The sequence below is a fragment of the Anser cygnoides genome, chromosome 2 (genome assembly GCF_040182565.1).
Source record: "Anser cygnoides isolate HZ-2024a breed goose chromosome 2, Taihu_goose_T2T_genome, whole genome shotgun sequence".
In the NCBI taxonomy this organism is placed as follows: domain Eukaryota; kingdom Metazoa; phylum Chordata; class Aves; order Anseriformes; family Anatidae; genus Anser; species Anser cygnoides.
In genome coordinates, this window is record NC_089874.1 from 121,221,195 (window position 1) to 121,236,706 (window position 15,512).

The following is a 15,512-nucleotide window of genomic DNA, read 5'->3' on the forward strand; positions in this document are numbered from 1 at the left end:
TTTAGTTACTGTTCAGTAACTACTTGTCTTTAGTAATTTCCTAAGGACTTTTCGTATGTAGAGTTAAGGCACGTGCAGTTGGCAGACACATGGACATAATACTCTGTAATGGCTCTGAAGGAACCATTAGAGCTGATCATGTCAATAATCCACAAATTAAAGTGTCCCCAAATAGACCTGAATATAATAGGTTGTAATGGTTGTGGTGCCAATGATGTGCAAATTATGCATGTCTGTAGGGTCCATATAACTCTCAACAAAATACAATCACAATAAAAAATGTTTCCTCTTTTTTGATGCCATTGTATAAAAAAATAAATTAAACTAATTAAACCAATAAACTTAAAATAAAGAAACTCATAATATGAAGTAATCTAGAGTGGGGAAACTGAATGAGCAGAGTTCTCAACCCTTTCAGATAACTGCAATAACAATACAACCTGCTACTTGGAATCACTGGAAGATGCCTCTGAAAAGAACCACAAAACAAATGAGGGCTGTGCTGCTAGAAGTGCAATAAGGTCAAAAAGATCTTTAATCATGTTCCAGTGGCCAAAATATTGCAACAATGGAATGTTTGGTAAAATGATTTAGAACATTTCAGCAGAGATAGCAGAGTTGATTTATGGGAGAAAGATATCTGAGAAACATTCATTAGGCTATCTGTATTGAAGTAAGATTTATTAGAACAGATCTGATTGCATCTCAAAAAGTATGTCTATTGTCTTCAATGTCAGCCACACTCACAAGGGTCAGCAGAATGCTGCTTGACAATTTTGACATATGGTCAATCTATTTACCTTTGCAGTAGTTCATCTTGCAAAATTGAGTTACCTCTGTAGCTAAAAGCCAAATAGGGTGAAAGACCTGAGGACTGATCAACAGAGTTTGTGCAGAAATACTTTGGGCAGACTAGATCATGAAGGCTCCTACCTGTGAGTCTGATCATGGCACTGTCCCACTTTTGGAGATTCAAGCTGGTTTTTTTCCTGGGACATTGCCAACTTTTCAGCTGCAGCAATTGGACAACCAGAAAGACTGTTTGAAAACAAGGTAAAGAGAAGAAACAAGAAGAAAAAAAACACCTTTAAATGAAATTTTAATTAAAGGAAACGTACTGTGGAACCCAATGGCTTTGAATTTCTCTGGGGCCCTATGCATTTATTGGAACAGCAGCTGCTATTTCAGGTCAGATTCATTTGTTTGTTGTTCCTTAATGCAAAGCTGTGAAATCTGCATATTTGAGATGATATATCTGGAAACTGAATCATGTAGGATATTTCCACCATTCAGCTTAAATGTTTTGTGGCTGGAAACTCACTAGTAATATATTTTTTTCCAAATAACAATTACTTTAACAACTAAAACATGGATATAAGCCTCCTAATGATTAAAAGGAAAGTGGATTGAGGGAAAATAAACAGATGTATGTGAACAATGACTGGTAACAAAGTGCACATTGTGTCATTTCATTTCAGGTTGTGCTTGCTTTATTCTTCTCCTTCTCCTTCTCCTTCTCCTTCTCCTTCTCCTTCTCTTCTTCTTCTTCTTCTTCTTCTCTTCTTCTCCTTCTTCTTCTTCTTCTTCCTTTCTTTCTTTCTTTTTTCCTATTTGCTTTATTACGTTAGAACATCTTATCTTATTCATGGTTTGCTTATGATACAGCTGATGTGCTGCAAAGTTGATTGGGGATTTAAAACAGGAAAAACAATGCAAAATAATTAATGGTTCTTTATATACTCTTCTACATAATCTTTTGGTCCCTCTGATTAAGACTTGATGACATCTTTTTGTATTAGAGATAGAAGTGTGATAATCCTTGATTTTGGTGCACTTTTACAATAACCAATTAATCAATAAATACAGCAACAGAAAAAGAAAATCGCTCAAAAATTCAGTTCAACAAAGATGTTTTTGACTATTTTTCATCCTAATTTGGTCATTAGATTGACAATATATTATTCCAGATGAATGGTCCTCCAAAAGAACTATAATGGAATATTTTGGCTTACTGCCTCCCAGCAGACAGCAGTGCTGACAGGAGCCGTGCTGACAACAGTGGCTTCAGTTCTCTGCCTCACCTGCAGCCCAGCTGTGATTCCCCAGCTGCCTGTCTGGAAGGCTTTTCTCTATTTTACTTTCTCCCTGCAGGCAGAAAGTTAAACAGACAAGGGTGTTCCAAGCAGGAAGATGATATTCCTGAGGCTAATAAATGGAGTTCATTTTTATGGGGATTCTAAAGTATTGCCCTTAAAATTTCCTGTTTTGCTAAAACAGAATGTGCCTTGATGGGAAGTTCCTGCCAAGGACGACCATGTCAGTAGTGCAGAAAGAAGAGGATTTGGTTTCCATTGGGATTACCAGTTGTAGCAATAGTAATGGATTTGTTTATTCCTACTTCTTTTATGTTATGGTATTTCACTGTGAACACTACAGTGATAATATAGTTTGAAATCTCATCTGTGAAAAAGACTAGTGCAATTTTCTATCCTCAGTACTGAAGCCATTTTTGACATAATAAAATTAAACACAATTATCTTCTTATAAATAATACAGATTACCTTTGCTGTTCATAGGCATTCTGCAGTCTAGTATATAGCATCTAATTCCAAGACATGACCATCAATTTATTCATGAGTACATGCTAGATTTTAAGCAGACAGGAACTGTTTGAAACTACCTTCTGTGTGTGTTGCGATTGCTGTTGACATGTCCTCTTCCAGTGCATCCCGGGGTGGGACACTTTAAAACATTTTCATGCATGGCAAGAACTATGGAAGAAAAAAAGAAAAAAAGTGAAAATAACATATATCAGTGAATATATATATATACGCATTTAAAAAGAAGATTTCTTTTTCAGACTCAGAAGATTCTCTATTCTGTCACATTTTGACCCCAAAAGAAGAGAAGCGAAGGACCTACATTGCAGCAAGACCATTGACTCGAACATATATCAGTTTACTGCTATGTGGTTGTAGTGTGGCTTCCAACATGCACACCATTTTTTCTAGCGACTTCAAAAGAGCAAAGGCAGAAATTAGCAAGAATGTTTGATCACAAAGTCCTTAGTCCTCTGTTTCACACACCGTTAGCACAGTAAATGAAAAAACAGAGACCCATACAGGAGTCCTAGGCCCCACAGTTGGGGGGCCATACTTATAGCTAGACTCTCCCTCTGGCTCAGGGAAGGCAAGTTCTCAAGTACAGGAATGACTTTCATGCCTTCTGCCTTGTTCTGAGTATGCCCCTTTGAACCCTGATAACTTCTGATCATCTGCCCTTTGTTGAATCTACTTTAGAAAAAATGATCCTTCCCCCAAGCAGCAGTTTACACCCTCAACAGTGATTACAACCTGTTGCATGAACTTTTCTTATGCCCTTCCATGTGGACTGTCTTTACTAAGAGTGATGCCTGTGTAAAACAGAATACATCTTTGTATGTCTCCCCTTATTATTTCAATAGTGCATTTCCCCCCTTTGGGTGAACAGTACTTCAGGAAAACTGGTTTGTTCTATCAAAAAAAAAATGTGGTTACATATATATATATATATTTTTTTTTTTGGTCGGCAGGACAGAACATATCTGACTAGAAGTGTGATAATCAACAAGAGCTTATTAATTTTAACTTTTAAAAAAGTTAATGCTGCTGGAGCCTTCCAAATGCAGCAGCCTGCTAAACTCAGCAGACATTTCCATAAATACAGTTTAGTACCAGATTAAAAAAAAAAAAAAAAAAAAAAAGATAGACCTGCAGTTAGAAACAGAACACCAGTAAAGTGCAACTATCCTTTTAATTTACTGTTATGCATGCCACCACAGAAAACAATCTGACTATGTTGTTTAAACAACTAATTTCACATTTAGTTTTGGCTTATTATGCAACATTGCATTGCATCACATTGCAGGATTTCACAAACAAACCAGTGTAATCAGATCAACACACCTAGAAATAAATAGGGAAATTCAGGCTAGACTGGCCACAAAAAGGTTAGCATGCTACAGTCCTAGGAGAGGGACTTGCTGTGGACCACTGTTGTGATGTGTTGATGAAAGTAACTTGTTCAAGCTCAGTGGTAAGGGAGACACTGGAAACATCTCTGTACGTCATGCCCAGGCCTCTAAGTTACCAGCAATGTGAAAACAGCAGCCTCAGTGGGTGATTACAGCAAATCAAGTCAGAGCCCTGAAGCAGACGGGTAATCTCTGTTCTCTGTGCCTTACATACAGCACACAATATTCATAAGGCTACATTATGCAGGTCTTTCTACAGCGTGGGGATAGTTTGGATCTGATCTTGTTCTTCCCAGGCCACCAGATAAGTCTATTGCTACTTATAGTGTTGCTGCTAAGTAGTGCATGAACTTCACAAGTGTGGGAAGTAGGACCATGGCCAAGAGCTGGATGGAACCTCTCAGACGAATTCTTCATTCTCCCCCAGAAAAAGAGGGTTTCTTTTCCAGCATGAGTACCCAATACCAGGCCAGATCCAGTTCTTACTCTGGACTGCAGGTTGATGATACTCACTTTCTAGTGGCACTCTAACTTTATGTGGACAGCCTGAGAGACTGCGGTGGTGGGGGTACAGCCCAGTCACATGCCCTGTGCCATCACATCCTGGGATGGGACATTTGGTTTCTCTCTTTTCAGGCCTGGGTGAATCTGCAGAGAAATCAGATAAGGATTTTGAGTGGTTTTAGACCCTGCCTGCACTCAGCTGAGTGATCTTATCAGGATGTTAATATCTATTTTGTACTTCAGACATTATTTCTACACAAAGTTTTAACACAGACTTAGGTGATTTCAGCATCTCCTTAGGGTTTTTATACTGTGTGCTCCCCACTCCCAGTACACTATTTATGTGATAAACTGTATAGCTTTAGGATTGCAGTATCACTTTTTTCCATTCAGAACCTCAAAGAGGACAGAAGCCACAAGCCAATAAGCCAGAAAACTGGCAGCATCAGCCAACATCAAGATCTATAAAGGAATAAATATAAAAATAAAAACAACAGAAACAATCTTTTACTTTGTTAATGTCAGGCTTCAGGTATCTGGGACAACCAAATATGAGGTGTGAAACAAACAAACAAACATAAAAGCATTTCAACCAGAAGCCATTCCTTAAATATCACAAATCTGTAGGCTGTAGGTTCTTTGTTAGGAAACTGAATACATGCCACTTTACATTTGAGAGGCAAGGCAAGCAGCTCCGTTTGGTACACAAGGCAATGCCTCTTTGTGGAACAACCCACAATGACAGTGAAAACATGGAGCAGCCGATACCCTTTCAAAGGCAAGGTCTCAGCCCAGCCCCAGAGCTACCACTCCGTAATGGCCACAGTGCATTCCCAGTTTTGTTTACAAGCACCTAGAATTGTGCAAGAAGCATTGGTCGGAAAGCCTTTATTTGATTTCCAATGCAGGATCAAAAGTCTGGGCAAGAAAGGAATGAATTCTGGTCCAGAAAATCTCTTGTGAGAAATCTGCAGGAGGAAGTGGCGGCATAAATTGCTGAGGATGGTTTTAGCTCAATCTGTGATTGGCTGCCAACAGCATTCGGTGCTGGGGGAGAAAACAGCTGCAGCCAGCACAGTGAGCAGCCTCCTTCAAGCTCATTTTGTTGAACTGCAAGGTAGGACATGCTCAGGGACAGGACTGACAGAGACAGCTGAGGGTTAAACTTCCTGGCAAGACTGTAGTAAAAAAAATAAAATTAAAAAATACGGAGGAAAGAAAATAGATGGAACATCAACAGGAGACCACATGTTTTTTAGAATCACTGCAAATGGAAAGTGCTGCAGTGGTGGACAGAAAATAAAGAGGGACCCTAAAATATGATTTAATTTTTTTCACCAGTAATTAGAAAGATTTATCATTAAAAAGATAGGAAAATGTAAATTTAAGCCATGGTTTTCTGATGTAGCATCCAAGAAAGAAAATTAAGAGCTGATGGATTTGATAGTGGATTTTCAGCACCAGAAATATAAAAAACAGCTAATTATGTAAAGTGAAAAAAAAAAAAAAGCGCCTAGTGCTACATTGACTAAAATCATACAGTGTTTATACAGCCTGAAGAAAGCCTAGCTTGTTCCTCCATTAATGTAACTTTTGAACTAACCTGCAAAATATGGCTAATAATAATATGAGGCAAAATCAGGAAGGGCCAAATTTTGCCATGTTTACCATCATACCCCCTTTCTATGTGTGCTGTGAGAATGTCACATTGACTCCAATATGAACCCTAGTAAACAAAGCTGGTCTCAGGATAAAAAAAAAAAAAAAAGGTATCTGCAAAATTCTGTCATATATCACAGTCATCTGAGCAAATAAAGGTTAATGTAGTTTTACAGGGAGGTAGACTAACACCTTGCATGTACAGCTAATGAAAAGACTCAGACGGAAGAATAAGATGGATGATACGCATTTTCTGCCTTATACATATACATATACATAGTCTGCCTATACAACAGAAAATAAGTATACTTGCAACTGCTAAATAAAATGGTCAGTTATCTTATATGGTAAAGTCTTTAGATAACTAAAATACTCTAATATTTGCAAATGCCACAAAAGTAAATACATGGACTCTAACATAATGCTCTAAAGCATTAAAAGTAACTCTAGAAATATCAAAGTTAATCTATTTGTTTAACAAAAGCAGAAATTGCAGCAATGCTGGGGTGACCTCACTATATTTGGAAGCCAAAAAAGGAAAGGTCAAAGGACAGATGAATATATTGTTACTTACTACAGCAGAAAAAGTGCTTATAAAATGACATATTTTGTCATTCTGTAATTATCCCCAGTTGAGGATTTTCACACCAGATAACTCAGTTTACAAATCAAACACAAATCTTTTCAATCTCCACTTCTGGAAGCCCAATTAGATCCTGAAAATGGAGCAATGTTCCTGCAGCTTCATAGGAAGTCACAAAGCACCAGAAACAATAAAGATTTTGGAATTTACTGGTAATTCTACTGATGGTGAATGAGGCAGAAGAGCACGGCATGTGCTTTCCTGGCTGTAGTAAAATGTTATGTTGATACATGAAGTAGACAGAACTCGGAAAACACATGGCTTAGGAATTAGGTGGTATGTATGGAAGAGGCCAATTTTTCACCCTAACCTTTCCTTAAGCACAGTTTTAATGCCTTCTTTTTTGGCTGCTGAAATTCAGGAGGTATGTATTAGCACTCTGTGGAGGAGGAAGCGGAGGAGGAGGAGAAGGAGGAGAAGGAGTGTCAGTGCCAGCTACAGAGCCCTTTTAGTAGCCATTACTGATCATTTCACATAGCAGTTTGGCAGGATGCCAAGTACCCAGTGTTTAACCTGGTTAGATGTAAGGCACTAGTGTGAAGGTACATAATTAGCAAAATTACCAGCTAAATTCCAGATTCTTTACTGTTGCTATAAAACCTAGCTCAGAATCCTTTATCAGTCACAGGATAAATGCTTAAGCCATTAAGAACAGCCAAAAAAATACTTCCTTACGTTTGTTGCTAAATAACTGTCTCCCACCAATGTCAATAACTTTGGTTTGTCTCCTTTCCCCTACTAGATGCTCCAGGAGAAACCTATCCAGTTCCTTGTAGGTGCTGTGAAAAACATGCCCTTGCTCTGCCTGCAGAGCTATTGCTTCTTCTAGCAAACTCAAGTTCCCTTTTGCTTTGTCCAGCTCAACTGACATTTCTGTTGTTTCTGACAGGCACTCATTGTCATCTTCTTCACTTTCAGGGAATGCATTCTGAATTCTCTTCTCAAAAGGATCTGGGTGAGACTCCTGGGGTGCTCTTAGCTCTGTTTCTGAATCACAAAGTGTTTCACAAGGGCCAAATTCTACCTCTTCCTTCTTAATTTCTGGGACTTCCAGAATGCTAGGTTGGTTACACTCTACGATATATTTCTGAGTTAGATGGGGTTTTACACTAGTTTCTTCTGAGAAATTTGAGGAGCTCTCCCACTCATTATCCATGATTTCAGAGTTACTTTCATTTTCCTCAGATGAACAATATTTGGGGTCAGAAATAACAGTCTTTTCCTTTCCTTCAGTCGAGTTAATCATGTAACATTCATCAGTGTCATCACTTTCTGTTTTTAGAGATTGAATACCACTATCATTTAGATTTTCTGTCACTGCTCGAGTGGGTGCATCTTTTGCTAATTTTCCCATGTTCGTCAAAGACTTGGCCATGGCATCTTGATAGCTGGAATAGTTATCTTTTCTTTCACTGGAATTCTCTTGCACACCCGAATAACGGGTTTCCTCAGATGGCTTTGGAGTCCTTTCCTCTGTATAAGAAAAAAAATAATGTAAGAATAACTGCTTTTTGTATCCTTTAGAAGAGATATGAAGATATTAACAATTTCCATTTCTTTACTCAAAGGTACTCTGAAATGATTGAATTCACCAAATCTGTATTTGAAATGACTGCTGGTACCATGAGAAAAAGCCCTTCTAAGATTATATCTACTTTATATTATTGCTCCAAAGCTATATGCAAAATAAATATGTTGCCATTTTTTGCTGGTGGTAAAGATATGTATTATTTTAGAACACACACCATCACACACCATTGTACAAATACAACGTGCTATACATATATACAAACATATATGCACAATCTATTTAATCTATTCATATACATATACAAGCACATGCATTTAAAAATTCCTCTAATCTATTTTAACTTTTCTTTCATCTAAGATTCCCAAATATTTTTTCAGAATAGATCCTAATTACTTTTTCAGTCCCATGAAAGACCTTGGTGGAAAAACCATCGATACTTCACAAAGTGCAAGCTCCTGGTCACCACTGCAATTGCCACATTAAGTGATAGATCAGGTCATGCACAGGCAAACAGAAATGGTTGTTATGTACAGACTCATAAAGGACTTGTTAAAGACACCACTGAAGTGCATCCTGTCTTTATAAACATCTTTCTTCAGAAGAAAAGCAGCAGCCAGCAGGTAATAGAGGCTGCATGTAGGAGAGGTGGTCGAAGTGGAAGACAATATGCCTTTTGTATCTCGTTTAATTTTTTTATAAACATTTCCTCTGACAAGGACACTCAAAAATACATCTCCATCATCTTCCTTTCTGGTAATTATCTCTCTAAAATCAACACTGGTTTGCCAGGATCAAGTAAATATTGCCATAGTAACTAAAAGCATTTTTGGATGAAGGGAAGAATTTAGTCACAACACTAGCCCCTTCAATAATGCTGATTATAGGGTACATTCTTTTGTTGGGATCTATTCAACATAAACTGAAAAATTTAACATTTTACTTCCTAGAAAGGAGGATGAATAAACAAGTACAGACTATTTCCCAAGATGTATCTGTCCTCTCCTGAATCAGAAGAACTCCAGGTTTAAATAATAAATTAAGCATAGTCTAAAATGCAAATGAGGTTTCTCTCCATAACACAGCAAGCTATTAAGAGAAAGTGTAAAGGGTTATGATAATTTTAAAGTATTATGAACTACAGAAAACAAATAAAAAGCATTTTCAGTGAATATGTCCAATTCATTGAACTATTCTCTCAATCCACTTAACTACCCACATGTGTACAATAATGATTTATAGACATTATACCTAATTATGCATATTTGGGCTGTGTTAGAGTGCCTAACAAAAGCTCTAGAAAGCAACAATTACCTCTGTTGCTTAGCTACATAGTTTAAAATATTCCTATTAAGTGCAGATTATTGTGGAGGGGAAAAGGGGGACAAAAATGCACATGTGCACCACAATGCATTTCACTTTACTGCTGCCAAACTGTTAGCATTTTGGGTCATTTCCAGTTTACATAATTGTTTGGTTCAACTGTTTGTTATATGTTAAAAGAAAATATTGATTAATTCTTATTCTTCTTCAGAAAATTGGGCTCATGCAGGGAGAGGTGGCCTTGTGCACTGTGTGCATAAAGTTATGTTTTAAAAAAAGTCTGTAAACCTTAATGTAACTTTTTAGCAGCTGGTCCAGTACCACACACATTGCAGTATTCTGAATAAAGAGGTCTGTTGTCTTTCACATATCAGCAAGTAAGAATGATGATTTGGCTCTCTAACAAACTTCAGTTAAATGGGTTTTTATTATTTGTTTTTCTGCCATTTGGAAAAGAATGCAATAACATCACTAGGTCATTTCAAGAAGCAAGAAGTTCTAGTTTTAAAAGAAGTCTTCCCACTCTTCAAAACATGCACAAAACAAACAAACAAACAAAAAGGCTGATAATACTAACAGGTATTTTTTGATTATTTTTCTAGGTGAAAGATGAAAAATAATATAAACGCGTCATAACTTAGGTTTTGCTCCTTAAGTCATTGTGATTGATGCTAAAATGATGAGTTTTTTAAGTTACATGTTTTAAAATTATTGTTGAACCAATCTTAATGGTACAGCTGTCTCAGCTTTGCTTTTCACTCTATAAACTCTAAATTTACTTTAAAAAATAATCAAAACTCAGCTTAGTTTATGGTTGCATCAGTACACAAACTGAAGCGTTAACAGATGCAACAAGAATTATGGACTCACAATTAAATGAGCAATTTTACAGTAAGAGATTAAAAATAAACCTACATATCCAGACCAGTTTTATGCTCTAGCTGAAGCTTGTTTATAACTACTTTATCTAGTAATAGTAGTACAAAAAGAATAGCTCATATTATCAGCAACATAAGCAGATTGGGAGAATTCTAATCAGTATCAAATAAAGCTTTCTGATTTTTTTTTCTTGTGACTGAATAGCTGAGTGTAAATAGGGTTCTCCTACGCTTATATAAATGGACCTGGGCCAACACTTGCCTTTTAATAAATAAATAAATAACTTAGGTTCATCTGTACATGGCACAAATTCTACCTGTGCAATCATTAAAATGCTTTCCCTTCTGCGAGTTTATCAATCTGTGAAGAGGACAGACATAAGGGAAAGAAAAACACATTACTGAGGGTGGCTCTGGATGGCCAGGAACCAGGGTGAATAAATACAAGAATATCTTAAAAAAAAAAAAAAAAAAGAAGGAAAGAAAGGTACCAGAATTCTTACTCAAATGGATTCCCTTCAGATTTCTGATGTTAGAGGATAATCCTTACAGTCTAGACAGGCACTGAGACCCATGATTGTTTTTGTTTGATTAATTTAGCTTGGTAATGACACCAAAAAAAAAAAAAAAGAAAAAAAAAGAGAGAGACATTGGGTATCACCTTATTATTTAATGCTCTGTTTGAAGAGGGAGCTCCTTTCTAGGCCTTCACACCGATGGGATGCAGATCTCTGGAAGAGACCCCTAGAAGACTTATGAGCGTCAACTGTCTGAAATCTTTACCATATAAAAACAAGACAGAGTCCTCCATTGAATAAAATAGAACCAGGATTTGACTCTTTAATATGAAAGACAGTTGTCTTCTTCTACCTGTTTGTAGTACTCATATGTATAAAATTAGGAGGGCAGGGGTGAGGACATTTTGTTTCTAAGGGAAGTCTATTTAGAATAGGATAAGGTCAAAATTCCTAATCTCAGTTCTCTTTCCTTACAAAATATTTGAGAAATTTGTACAAGGAACAGGGCAAAGGGAGAAGAAAATAAATTACTGTTAAATTCCTGTAATAACCAACAATTCATTCTGTTTTCACAGTATCTATGATTAGTAATTTCCCAGTGCCAGATTTTTGGTTTTTATCTTGATATTTGTCATCGAATGATGACCTTTCCCTTTAAAATGCATGCATAAATTCTATGGATTTCTCCTCGATTTCCTGAGTATCAACTTGTACAGGATGACATATACAATGTCCAAACATCCATTTTAGTTTGAAATTTCTTGGTCATCTTGAATATATATATATATATATATTACGAAGAAAGAGCCATAAAGACATACTATAGCTGTATCGTTCTGTCTTCTCATCCTCCTCCATATTTTGTAGCATACACATTGTAGAAGTTTCTATAAATTGTCGGACATGTTTGGCTTAGCAGAGTTGAAATAACAAGTATAGAAGTGCTGTCTAATAATCATGTCAAACAGAACACATGTAGCAGTCACATGTATGAAATCGCTTTGCTAAATGTTAAAGTCAACAATGTTTTGCTAAGCTTTTTTTTTTTTTTTTTTCCTCCTAAGACCTCTATATATTCCCATGAAAATCTGCTCTTCATAAATGTGTTTTTCTCAGTGGGGGCATAACCTTGTTTTTTGACAGAGCTGGCGGAGAAGCAGATGCTGCTCTATATCTGACCTGCTGCAGTAGTTGCCTGTCTGTGAGACCTACAAAGCATTTACTAGACCCCAGGAAGAGTTTGTACAAAGTAATTGGATGGTTAAATCTAGACAGAAATGCACCATTCCAACTCCGTTACAAGCCAAACACATTTTTCATCCTTTTGAAAATACTGTTTCATAGTTCCCTTTCTGTGGAATACAGGTTTGAGCAGAACTACACTACATGACTACCTGGAGTTGAACTGCTTTTGAGGACACTGATATCTTCCTGTAAATCTGTCTTGTCTTCATTTTCTTCTTTGCATTCCAAGCTGGGGCTGTAGTGGCGGGGCTTCATTAACAGGGACTTCCTTTTGTTGACAGGTACGCCTGAAATCTGCTCTTCAGCTTTTCTCTTCTTAGCCATGGAGCATTTGTAGGCACTGCAATGATCAATAGGCAATGATAGAGACAAAAGTGGGAGAAGTGAGAGGTAAATTGTTTAAAAATATACAACCATCCTCTAGTTTAAATTTCAAGTATACAGGAGAGGACTAACAAAATATTAATTCACTTGCAGTTTCAGCAAGTTGTGTTTAGAGGATATTTAACGCTAGTTTAAGTACTCGAGGTTCAGGACACAGGCAAATACACCATTCTTCTCATTATTGCTGAAATCTCTTTGGGGGAAGGGAAATGAAGAGGAAGACAAAACCAAAAAAAAGCCTGTAACTCAATACACTTAAACTTATGTAAACATATGTTAATCTAAACTCTTTTATGCAGTAAAATACACCCAAGAAAAGATGAACGAAGGTATAGGCTGGGCTTATGACCCAGAGAAACAGCTAAAGGGAAAAATACACTACCAGTTACAGTATCTCAATCCTTTAGCTTCATTATCTTTTCACCAGTATGAATATTTGCTTGTATACTTTGCATTGTTGATCACAGAAGCTTTACTCATTCGTTTTGATAACTGGTATAAAGTTATACCTTTAAGATAAGGTTAAGATAAGCATGTGATTCAACAACCGGTTTTACTATTGTTGATATTAACTAAAAAGAGCCACACAGAATCAGGGTGGAGGGATACCATAAATTTATACTTTTAATGTTGAATTTATTTTTTGTATTTTTACACCTGGTGCAATCATCAGGCCCCATTCATGCTATTGAATACTCCCCTCTTTACTACAGTGCTCCATACCTGCCTGGGCTAACCCAATTGCAACAGCATCTAGGAATATGACTATTTCTTGTTATATACAGGTCTATTGGTTGTGCCTGCTTAGGAATTTTGGTGCTGCTTTGGTTTTTTTTTTTGACTAAGCTGAGTTTGTTTTTTTTTAATTAGTATTTTTGAACAAGCTTCCTTGACTTTTCTATAGGAAGAAGAATGTCAGAGCTGTTTATTATAAAACTGTGTTGAGGAAAAAAGAAAGCAGACTTTGACCAAACATCTGTTGTGTATGACCAGAAAACGTAACACAAATTTGTGTCATGCTAATATTGAAGATGAAAGGTGATATTTTTCATTCTTTTGCCAGGCCTTTAAGTTTCCATGTATTGACATAAGCTGGAAATTCAATCATACATCTTGAATTCAATTTTTAGACACTGCATGCAGTTCAACTACAGAAAACATGTGACAGACACTGTACCTTCAGAACATTTTGCAATATGAGTGTCTCAGTATCAGCATTGGTTCCATTTCATTAGTTTCAGCCATAAGAGTCTCATTTTAGCTCTTCTTTGGCCTCTATATAGACTCTGGAAAGAGGTTTCACCAGAGGGTTCAGATTGGATGTTAGGAAGAATTTCACCGAGAGGGCTGCTGAGCCCTGGAATAGGCTCCGTAGGGAAGTGGTCACAGCACCAAGCTTCTTGGGGTACAAGAAGTGTTTGGACAATGCTCTCAGATACATTGCCTAATTTTTGGGTGGTCCTGTGTGGAGCCAGGACATGGACTTTGTGATCCTTTTGGGACCCTTCCAACTTGGGATATTCAATGGTTCTATGATCCTTCTAAAAAACTAGATATACCTGATAAATTGGGTGATCTAACCCCTGGAAAAGGCCTTGGCCAGTCTAGATGCCTAACTTCTGGATGAATGACATGAGAAGAGATTACTGTTTTTTAATGAAGAATATTTTTAGCAGATCTGATATGTTTTTTTCAGCTCTTACTAGATACAAGTATTGGTCTGCATATTAATGTGCATCCACAGATATGTAATAAAGCTTTTGCCACCATGCATCTGATCTGCATGGCATTTAGATGCTACTTCGTACAATACCTCACTAAAGAGTCCTGAACCTTCAATACCCTTTTTTAAGTAACTTTTTAGGTAAGTGATTTTGCATGGAGTTATTGCTTTCTCACACACAATATTCTAATAAATTTATGTAGTATGAATTATAGTGTTCATATTATAGCTCTCAGAGATGAAAAAACTACCTATATGAATCTGTGTAATCCATTCAATGGTTTCTCAACCTTAGGCACCCCCAGCATGCATTACAAATCTACAAGATGCCCTTAGGTGTTAGATTTTGCATTTGGCTCACTGACTTTGCTGTAAGATTTGAAAAAATAAAATAAAATCCATGTATGCAGAGAACTCCTATTGGTTACAGATATTGCAAGCTGAACAGCACAAATTAATACTTCCAAGGTATCTTATGTGCAGTAAATTGGCTCAGGTTCTGATTGTTTTGGATGAAAACATATGACTAACTTGAGCTTTTTGTTTTTAAAAAAATATCCATTTTTGGCTAAACACCTTTTTGGCAAACCATCATTACAAATATGAAGGATGTGGAAATATGAAGATCTGCAGTTTGGGGGGGAAGTTAAAATTCTACCACATGTATCTTAAACACAGTGGATATTCCTCATATTCTGAACACTCAAATGTTATGGCCATCAGCAGTACTGGACACCAACCACCTGCTGTAGTTGAAAATACTATGGCTTCTCAATTATTTCTCTGTTTATTAATAGAGGATAACATGAATATCACATTAAAGGTCAGAATCACAACAGAAACATTTCCCCTTGGAAATGATGTCCATATAACACATCAGAGATGGATGTGGTGCAGATGAATATGCATAATTTGTTTCTAAGAAAGTACAATCAAGTGTTTCTTAATTCATAATTTGAACAACAGTTCATACCATTCATGTTGTTTCAGGCAAAATGAATAAATGACAAATGTTTGAAAACACTTCACATGCCGTTGCTTTATTAACCAAAACCTTCACTAGATTTACCTTTGAATCTTCCTCATTTATTTGTC

General features: G+C 36.7%; 1 protein-coding gene across 5 annotated transcripts in view; it reads right to left on the reverse strand.

The window, feature by feature from the left end:
* ST18 (ST18 C2H2C-type zinc finger transcription factor) overlaps positions 1-15,512 on the reverse strand; it is a 178,108-nt gene that overhangs the window by 40,596 nt on the left and 122,000 nt on the right. For all 5 annotated transcript variants that reach the window (XM_013184970.3, XM_013184971.3, XM_048072433.2 and 2 more), the window contains 5 exons: positions 12,460-12,650; positions 7,494-8,291; positions 4,526-4,660; positions 2,681-2,771; positions 934-1,038 (listed from right to left, as the gene is read on the reverse strand). In XM_013184970.3, coding sequence (XP_013040424.1) covers positions 934-1,038; positions 2,681-2,771; positions 4,526-4,660; positions 7,494-8,291; positions 12,460-12,650 — 1,320 coding nt within the window. The remainder of the gene's footprint in view (positions 1-933; positions 1,039-2,680; positions 2,772-4,525; positions 4,661-7,493; positions 8,292-12,459; positions 12,651-15,512) is intronic.